The 10,146-nt window shown below is 46.8% G+C and overlaps 1 protein-coding gene across 1 annotated transcript; it reads left to right on the top strand.

The window, feature by feature from the left end:
- The first annotated feature begins 6 nt into the window (after positions 1 to 6).
- SRSF6 (serine and arginine rich splicing factor 6) lies at positions 7 to 3,866 on the top strand. The gene is given in 5 exon segments (XM_008643468.2): positions 7 to 1,106; positions 1,109 to 1,240; positions 1,408 to 1,616; positions 2,164 to 2,253; positions 2,365 to 3,866. Coding segments are annotated over 5 exon segments (831 nt in total). The 5' UTR covers positions 7 to 1,070; the 3' UTR covers positions 2,729 to 3,866.
- Positions 3,867 to 10,146: the final 6,280 nt, after the last annotated feature.

Raw genomic sequence — 10,146 nt, 5'->3', positions numbered from 1 at the left:
CTCTCGGGTACCCCGGAGCGTTTCTGGCTGCCAAATCTTGGCCTTCTAGAAAGGGTTTGTTCTGCTAATTAACGGCTCCAGTATTCCTGGGAGCGTTTAGATGTGACAGCGATGTTGCATCAGTAACGTTAGTGTTTAAATATCGTTGTGTAACTGGGGGAGAATCGCTCTGCTGTGAACATTGATGTGATTGATTGAGTTGGATATATGGGAGGGGCGGGGGGGGGGTTTGGAGCAGGAATCTGTTGTGCTAAAGGGGGGGATGTTGTAAATATTTCCGTGCTCAGCTCGCTCGTGTAGCTTCTTGAGCTGAGCTGTGTAGAGCTTGAACAGCCTAGTACTGTAATTAAAAGTACTAAGGTTGATTTTTCGGTTGTGTCTGGAAGCGTGGTGTTGGGAGGGGTGGGTTTCTGTCTTTTTAAAAAAAATCAAATGTATGTTGTTTTAAAATTGTTGCATGTTCAATTCAAACTTTTTAACAAGTCCTTGATGTTTCAATTTAAAAGTGACCAGTGGGGCTGAGGCTGTGTCCACTGAGGCTAAGATGACTGCCTTTCCTGGCCATGGCTTTTCCATACATTGTGTGACCCTTGCCCTATGACCCTTTGGCTGACCTTACCGGAAGCCATGACGACAGCAGCCTTTTGCCATTAGACGCAGGGTGATGGTGAGGATTCCAAGGGTTAGACAAAACTGGTTAAACTGAACTAGGTGACTGTTACCTTGCGTGTTTTGTGGCCAAACCACCACCAAAAACCTCATACTGTGATGTAAGTACTTAGTGTAACTAGTAAACGTTTTTGTAAAATGTAGAAATGCATGTAATCAGTTAAGTTTTATATTTTACAATGTTCTGTAAAATAAAACTTAGCAAGGTGAATCTAATAAGGAGCAGTCACTCTCTAACAGATCTTAGGAGCACAGACTTGTAGGATGTTAGTCTGTTTGATTTGCCATTAATATAGATCATGGCAAAATTGCAAAGTTTATTGGAGGCTTAGCAAAATAAAAGTCCTACTCCAGTAAATATGACTGTTAAACTAACTTTTTCAGAACATTGAGCTTCCTTCATGCTAGGAGACGACCTAACTTTGTTTCTTTGTACAATCAAGGTGGGGGTGGTGGCGGATATAGCAGTCGGAGACAATCGGGACGAGATAAATACGGACCGCCCGTTCGTACAGAGTTCAGGCTGATTGTTGAGAACCTTTCCAGTCGCTGTAGTTGGCAGGATTTGAAAGTAGGTATTGACGTTCTGTGTGAAGTCTGTTGTGAATATCAGGAAGCAATAGCTTCCTTTAATAGCAGTGTTGATTTTGATGCAGTAGAATAATTAAAAAGTGTTTGTGCGCGTTGAGTGCTGCTTGCAGAGCCCCACGTTCTGTGACTGCCCTGTGCTCCCTGCAGGATTTCATGAGGCAGGCTGGGGAGGTGACCTATGCCGATGCCCACAAAGAACGTACAAATGAAGGAGTGATCGAGTTCCGGTCGTACTCGGACATGAAGCGTGCCCTGGACAAGCTGGATGGCACAGAGATAAATGGCAGGAAGATCAGGCTGGTGGAGGACAAGCCACGCTCCAGCCACAGGCGATCCTACTCTGGCAGCAGGTCCAGGTAACTCGAGAGACACGCTGGTCACTGCAGCAAAAATGGTTACACTCAGCATGGGGATGGGTGCCCTACCTGCAGCAGTTAGCTTCAGCTGATGGTTTAGGAATAGGAGGAGGCCTCAGAGTGTAGAAGGGAATATTTTGCATTACACAGCAAAGCCAGGTTTGAGCAGTTTTTCACATTTAAAACCTCAGATGTGATTCACTGACAGTATGTTGAACCTACCCTGGTGGGACCACCCTTGCTTGCTCTTGAGAAGTTCTATAGCAGCTGTTCTCTGTTAGATTATGCTACTGGATAGCACAATGTATTAGATGCATTCAGGAAGATTCTTGTCTGTGAGGATGGATTTCCCAGAGCAGCTGTGGCTGCCCCATCCCTGGAAGTGTCCAGGGCCAGGTTGGACAGGGCAACCTGGGCTAGTGGAAGGTGCCCAGCCCATGGCAGGGGGTGGAACAAGGTGATCTTTGAGATCCCTTCCATCCTATACTTGATGACGAAGGGGCCACCAGGCAAAGAGAAAGGGAATGACATTTTAAATGTCTTGCAGGTCACGATCCAGGAGACGGTCTAGAAGCAGAAGTCGGAGAAGTCGGAGCAGCCGCAGCAGATCCCGTAGTGTCTCCAAAAGCCGTTCCCGGTAAGTGCCGCAGAGTTAACGCTGCCAGTGCAGGAACTCCATCACTGACATGTTTACAGCTGCTGGAAGTGCAGTGCAGGCCATGCAGAATAAACTCTCTCTCTTTGCAAGATCTAAATCCAGGTCACGAAGCAAAGACCGCTCCCGTTCCAGATCCAAAAGCAGGAAGTCCAGATCAAAGAGCAAATCGAAACCCAAGTCTGACAGGGGTTCACGCTCACACAGCAGATCCAAGGAGAAGTCGGAGAAGTCCCGGTCCAGATCCAGGTCCAGGTCTCGATCTCCCAAAGAAAATGGTAAAGGGGATGCTAAGTCTAAGTCCAGGTCCAGGAGCAGGTCTCGCTCCAACTCTCCGCAGCAGCAGCCATCTGCCAAGGCTCGCTCTGAGTCACCACCCAAAAGAGCCGCGTCCAGGTCCCGCTCCAGGTCTCGCTCAAAGTCCCGCTCGCGATCAAGATCCAGTTCGAGAGATTAGGACTAGAACTCTCCTCTCACCTTGCACACTCACGGAACATTTTCCTACCTGTCAGGCCATTAGTGTTATGTTAGTACTTCAGAAGTTGGTTTTTTCTCTTGCAGGAGTGAATGGCCTAAGAACTAAGTCATATGGCATAAAGGTTTAATTTGTATCCCAAATTTGACAATACCAGGTGGAATGGTGGTACAAAGCAGGAAAAGTCCCCCTTTTGTAGAAATTCAGCTGAAAGTTTGATTTTATAGCATTTCTGCAGGAGTAACTTAACTACTCTTAAATGCAAAGTGGTTTTTATATTAAAAATAAACTGAATATAAACAGGCTTAAATATGGGCTTTTTGAAAGTATCCTTTTTTCTTATTTTTTTCATGGCATTAGAACTATGGGTGTCATTAGCTTCATAGGTTTCAGCTTGCTGCCAAAGGCAGGATTGCCTTGCTGAGCAGGTCACACAGTTTATGTTAATTCTGGAAGCAGACTGCAAACTGTATAAACCAGTAACAGTACTAGGAAGGTTTTAGACCAGCAATAAACTCAAGTTGGAGGACTTAACCTTGTACCTTAACTTGCCAAAAGAACATTCCCCCCATATTGAGACTGTATTAAAGGTAACAAAGGTACTCTGGAACCTGTATCCTACAGTATTGCTGAAAACCCCTTCGTTCCAGACTTGAAAGAATAAAAGCTTTCTGACGTTTTTTGCTTGAATCTCAAGTGTCACTGTTGTCAGACATGAAGGTGTCTCTTGGCCATGGTCCAAGTCACTAGTCTGTTTGGTTTGTCAGCCTCTGAATCCCCATTGGATATTAAACCCAGGTAAAGAACTCTGTCTTCCCTCCCCTTTGACTCACTTATGTTAACGTTTTGCTTCAGACTAGGAGAACTATAATCCTCTTGTGTGTAGGTCCGAACTTTATTGGAAATGTAATCTCTTGGAGCTAGAGTTCTAGTTTTAACAAAGGCTTTGCTAAACCACAGTTGCCAATTCACTTTAAATTGTGGAATAGGACTCGTCCCAAAAATTCCCCTTTATAGTTAAATTGATTTTTGTAACATGCAGTAGCAAACATTAGAACTGCCTTGTACTCTTTATACAACGTGTAGTTTGACTTGTATAAAATTAAATTGGTGACTCAAACTCTTGTGTTCATTGCAGTGAAATGGGATTCTTGCTCTGCCTTGTGCTGGGGAAATCACAACTTACCTTGATTTTTTGGAGAAACTACTTTGGTTTAGGGAGAGACTCGGTAGCTCTTGAAAGGCTCTTGGTGGTGTGCTTGAGACCGGTACAAGCTCTTTGTGTCCCAGTTTTGTCCTTTCTGCAGGTGTGGCTGGGTGTGACAGCTGCACCTCTGGTCCCAAGTTACACACCTGCCCAGAGGAATTGGGTCAGCACAGGGCACATGTGAAGTGTTAATTGATGCCAACCTGTCTTTCCTGGAATTTCTTTATGCTATAAACAGTTCTCTTGAAATTCAGTTTCTAACCATTTCCTGATGATCTCTAGAAAGCTGCACTTTGCCTGCTGCAGGTGAGTATCCATGCTGGTGGCAGAGGGGATCCTAGTGCTCAGTTCTGAGCTCACATTCCTGGAACCTGAACTGGAGTGGTTCCATGCCTCGTGTTGCCATAGGATCAGGTTATCAGCCTGGGTGCTGCAGTGTTATCTGCACCCGACCCTGGTGGTAACTTGTGATAAGGAGTTTTTGGGTTAAATTGGAGCTGTTTGCTGAGGGTGGTGTATTTTAGCAAAATGAGAAGAAAAATGGTGTTGCAGTGTTGATTGCTGCAGGATCTCAGATGGGAGGAGGGTACTGGGGGCTTCCTACAGAATTCAGACTGGGCAAGAACAGTTCAGGTTTACAGCCTAAGGTACACTTGAGTTACTTAAACTTGAGTTAAGCTGTCTTGATTATACTTCTGGTCATGGAGTAGGTCAGGCTTCAGAGAGAACTGCTCCTCTTCATAAAACAACTTCATGAAGAACTCCTCTGGTAAAATGCACATCACAGTCCTCAAGGATTGAGCTTGGAGCTCAACAGGTTAAGAGGTACATGTGCATATTTCCCATATGTGTCTGTGTGATAACAAGATGTTGGTTGTTCTTTGTAGATAAAATCCCATCTTTCTAAAACTGACCCCAGTGCCAGCCCGAGGATGTCTCAGCCACTCCGAGGCCGTGGGCACCCAGCCTTGGTCAGCACTGCAGAGTGATGGCTCTCAACCAGCTACACTCAGCTTTCTGAAACGAGATGGCTGTGACTGGTTGTGTTTTGAGTGCTCTTTATTCATGAATTACAGGGAGGGGCCACATTGCATTGAACCAATTTACCTGAAACTCCTTCAAATACCAAGATTTCTTTCTATGTTACTGGAGCCACGTTGCCGTGTCCGGTCTCCTTTGGCTGCTGCCCTTCACTGTGCAAATGAAGCAGGGATTCCTTGGCATGACTCATCCTTCTGGATGGGTTTCCTTTGGAAAGCCAGGAGGATTTTGGTAGTGCCAGAGCCTGAGCCAGGCAGTGAAGTGCACAGTTTGTGATAATGCTGTAAGGAACCAGCAAAACCCAAACACCCTCAGTGTCCCAGCTCTGTCAGCAGCACTTTTTGTGGGAGTGGAACACTCTGAGGCTGGTGTGTGTTGGTGATCACAAGTTGTGATTATTCCTGAGATCTCTTCTGGGTGTGATAAAAAGGGTTGGGATAAATCTCCATACGAGAGTAAAAGGCTCCAGGACCTGCATGCTGGCTGCCTGTGCTTTGCTTTGCCTGCAGTAGCAGCAATAGTTTGATGGCAAAACCACCTGGCATTGTCATAACTCAGTTTTTAACCTGACCCTGGAAGGAACTTTTTGGGGATGTGCTTCAGAATTGGGGCTATCTGACCGTTTTTGTGGGGGTTTTTTTGTTTTTTGTTTTTTTTTTGCCTTTGGTATAATCAATATAAATTTGTCTTTAAAAAAACAAAAGAGAAACCTGCCTTCTCATCAAGTGTGGGCTGCAGGATTGACAAAATCTAAGTGTCCTGCAGCAAATTGTGAAGGAGAAATCAACGCTACCATTAAAAGTGAAACTTAGAATCTGGGACTGTACTTGAAAAAGGCATCCCTCCATGTATTTCAGGTTTTGACATACATGCAAGTTTCATCCTTAAAGCATAGAATCACAGACTGGTTTGGGTTGGCAGGACCTTAAAGCTCTTCCAGTGCCACCCCCTGCCATGGGCAGGGACACCTTCCACCAGAGCAGGTTGCTCCAAGCCCTGTCCAACCTGGCCTTGGACACTTCCAGGGATCCAGGGGCAGCCACAACCTCTACTTGACTCACTTCTTATTTGATTCTACATCAGGAAGAGTTGCGTTGCTGTAAGGAAGGGCACAACTTCTGTGTCTGATTCACACTAAAAGAAGTCTCTCACCTTGCAAATATCACTGCTTGGAGCAGAGCTAAGGGGCCCAAGTAAGTGACACTCCTTTTCCCTACTATAACATTTCTACCTCTAAATTCCATGGTTTCAGACTGTTTACAATTGGAAGATGACTCTGTCCTAATCCTGACTGTAACCACCTTTAGATGAGCAATGGGGAGGGGCATTTGAAACAATTATTGGATTTCTTCTTCACACGTAGACTAACTTGAACTATTTCCAATTCCTACTGAAGTCTAGTTTAGGTTGGCACTAACATCCACAGAGCAATTTTATACATCAAAGAGCAAAAGCTCTGAAAGCAGGAACTTGGCTGAGGAGCCTGGAAATCCCTACAAATAGCTGAGGTGCTGGGAATGCCCTTGGGAGGTGATGCAAACCCTGGGATCGTTTGAAAGATGTGAGCATTTGGATGTGGTTGGTGGTAAAGTTCCTGCAACACCCTCAGCAGCTCTTTGCTGTGTCCTGGCTTTGTCAGGGCTGTTTAAAGCAAACAGGAACAGGTTACTTTAAAAGGTGAGAAGCACAACTAAAACAAATAATGCTCTGTAGTGGCTGCAGTTAGGGAATTTTACCTATGTGTCTTGGGATCATAAGGGTCACTTTGTTACACAGTCATCAGCCCTTTCCTCCCCCCCTTTTTCTTGTGGTTAGGTGAAAAGGATGAAATAGCAGAATATGGGCTCAACTCTCACAGCTCTCACACATTATTAGTTTGCTAAATGTGTGTGTAGGTGTCAGAGGGGAAGTTTCAGCTGTTTTATAATCCAGTAAAAATTTGCAATAAACAAACTGCTCTGAAGTGGCTCATAAACTTCCACCCTTTTAGCAACATCTGTCCTAACCAGGCTGGGTTGGAAGCACACAGGTGTGTTGCTGTGGGAGAAGGAATGGCACAGCAGCTGGTCTGATCCACACCACTGAAAAAGTGCTGACCACAGGGAGATGTCTGCAGCTAATGCATGACTCAGGGTCTGGTTCACACCAGCTTGTACTAGGACTCAAGTTTTGGGCATGATTCTGGGTGATTCTCTGACTCAAGGGCAACATCCTCTTGTTCACAGAAAGTGGCTTTTGCAGGCTTGTCTAATTTAGAGTATCTTAAATACTCTTTTTATTCATTTCAGAAGCAGAAGCTTAAGTCTTGCTCCAGTGTTTTTCCTTTGGGTAAGAACTGAGTACAGTGATTTCAGTCCAAAATACCAAAAACAGTGGAGGGAAAGCTGCAGGGTTAGATGTGGCAGCCTGTGCTGGCATGTGGATGGAGTGTGGGGGGTGTAGATTTATTACTGGTGTGTGCAGCTCCTGGAACAGGATTCTCCTGTAAATGGAAGTAAGAAGTTAGTGCTGTTAAGCCAGCAGGTGGTAACTGGATCACAGCTCGTGGGCCTGGTGTGACCAGTGCACAACTGCACTCGGGTGAGCTGCTGGGAGCACAGCAATGTTCCCCCCAGAATGGGGTAAAGTGCAAAATGCTTTCCCCTGCACAGCTCTTGTGCTCCTTGTGCTCAGCATCAGCACGAGAGGAAAATAACACAGCCCAGTCTCTTGTGATCTTGGGGACAGGGATGCTGCACAATTCACCTGGGGGTGCCACAGCAGCTCCTGTTCTGCTCAGCTCTGGTACAAGCATGGACTAAGTGCTGGCAGTAATGGGAGACACAAAGTATTTCTGAAAGAGCCTCTCCAATTACCTTGTCTGGGTCTGTTTGCTGACAATTAAAACCAGTTGCTCTGTGACACTGAAAGTGTAATCTGCCACTTGCTGTCATTCAGGTGTCACCTGTGTATGTGTGGCAGCTCAGACCAGAATTGTTTTGCAGTTCTCCACACACAACATCCCCCTGGAAAGCGTGAAACTGATACACAGCACTGCAGTGACCTTCCCAGTGGGAACAAAAGCTACGGATGGCAGCAGCTTCCTGTTGCTTCATGTTTTATGAGGTCTCTGTCAGGCTTTTGGGACGTGGCTGTGGGTGAGGACAGGAGTGACAGGCACTACCACGTGCGGATGCTGCCGTCCTGTGAATAGCAGGATGTTGTGGGGATGAATCCCAGCCAAACGAGTCCCAGAACAGCACAGCCCTGCACACATTGGGTCTCGTGGGACTAATGACACAGCAGAGTTGAATAATCCATGTCAGAATACGTTAAATCATAAAAGCATTACAAAGAGCTAAGTTTAAGTAAATAAAAGTTCATAGAATCACAGAATAGCTCAAGCTGGAAGGGATCCATAGGGATCACCAAGTCCAAAACCCTGGCAGGACCACCTAAAATTAAACCATAAGGACTGAGTCTTGTCCAGACACTCCCTGAACTTGGTGCTGTGACTGCTTCCCTCTTCCAGGCACTGAGCAGCCTCTGGGTGAGGAACCTTTTCCTAATGTCCCACCTGAACTTCCCCTGAGGCAGCTTTGTTCCATCTCCTCGGGTCCTGTCGCTGGTCCCAGAAGGGGGAGATCAGCACCTGCCCCCCAGGAGGAAGGTGCAGACAGTGATGGGGTCACCCCTCAGCCTTCTCTCCTCCCAGCTGAACAGGCCAAGTGGCCTCAGCCGCTCCTCCCAAGTCCTGCCCTCGGGATCTTTCACCATCCTGGTGCCCTGCTCTGGACACACTCCAGCCCTCAGATGTCCTTTGGGTGCTGAGGGGCCCAAACTGTCCCCAGGACTCGAGGTGAGGCTGCCCCAGTGCAGAGCAGAGCAGGACAGTCACCCCCCAATGTCCCCCTTGGGGCTGCCAGGGCACTGCTGGCTCCTGTTCCACTTGCCCTCAGCCCAAATCCCCCAAGCCCCTTCCCCAGGACAGCTCTCCCACCCCCGAGGTGTAAGTTCAGATCCTTTCCAACAGAGGTCACAGAAATGGAAGTTGAGGCACAGAGAGGGAAATGATCTGATGTTACATCATCCAGAGGGCTTGCTAGGAAGCCAGGGCTGTTTCCTCTTTTTTCCTAATGCAGCTGTTTCCCAGCAATTCACCATTCTGAATTCATGATTGTGTTTTTACAGCAAGCACAGCCAGGAACAGGGAACTGATGGGAGAAGGGGAATGCTGGGTTGCTTTTCCAGCGACTGAGTTTCACTCTGCTCCCGATTCAAATCTGTTTGACCTTTCCTCTGCAGCATAAAAGGACTGATATGGGAAAAATCTTTTCGTACACTGTGCCACTGGAGGTTTATTTGAAAATGGGGAAGAAGGCAGTAGCAGCAAAGGAAATGTATTGTTACTTCCCTCCTGATTTGCAACATCTATTGCTTCATCAGAGTCTGTGACTTAATATTTTTAAGGTATTAAAAATCTTGGAGTACGAAACTCAAGGTGGCAAGGAACTTGCAGATATTCTAAAACTGTGAGGTTGTTCCTACAATCTCCAAAGTGAGCAGGATCACTCCGTGCCCTGGGTTCGGAGCAGCCAGAGCTGGCTGTCAGGGTGAGCAGACAGTCACCTCTCCCCAGACATCCAAAACACATCAGGGACTCTTCTCAGAAGTTTTTTGTACATTTGGCCCTTGTACTTCCAGCCTTGGTTCCTTCCACTCCCACCCTCTGCAGGTAAGTGGGCCAGACCTTCTGTAAGTGTCTGAAGACACTTCTTGTGTGGCCACAGAATACTTCAAGGTAGGCAGCCCTGGGTTTGACCAGAGCCCTTTGGAAGCGCTACTGCAGTGTGTCCATCCTGCATTTCCACTACAAGACCAGTTAGAGTGATCCTTTCGCTTCCCAGGGATCTTGGGGATGCTGCATTAACATTGTCTGGTTCCTCTTTGGGCCTGTGGTTGGAGTGCTGGGGAGGGAAGTCTGCCCTGGTACTGATGCCAGACAAGGCCTGGGAGCTGATGTGGTCTCCAGGGTCCCTTGGCTGCTGTGGAGGACACGTGGCCACTGAGGTTCTCTGATTCCTCTCAGAGCGGTGTTTGGTTAATTACACAATCTTAGAATGGGTTGCACTGGGAGGGACCTTAAAGGCTCATCTCATTCCACTCCCTGCCA

Source organism: Corvus brachyrhynchos, unplaced genomic scaffold, assembly GCF_000691975.1.
Source record: "Corvus brachyrhynchos isolate BGI_N302 unplaced genomic scaffold, ASM69197v1 scaffold661, whole genome shotgun sequence".
Classification (NCBI taxonomy): Eukaryota; Metazoa; Chordata; class Aves; order Passeriformes; family Corvidae; genus Corvus; species Corvus brachyrhynchos.
This window is presented reverse-complemented; position numbering and strand designations above follow the sequence as displayed.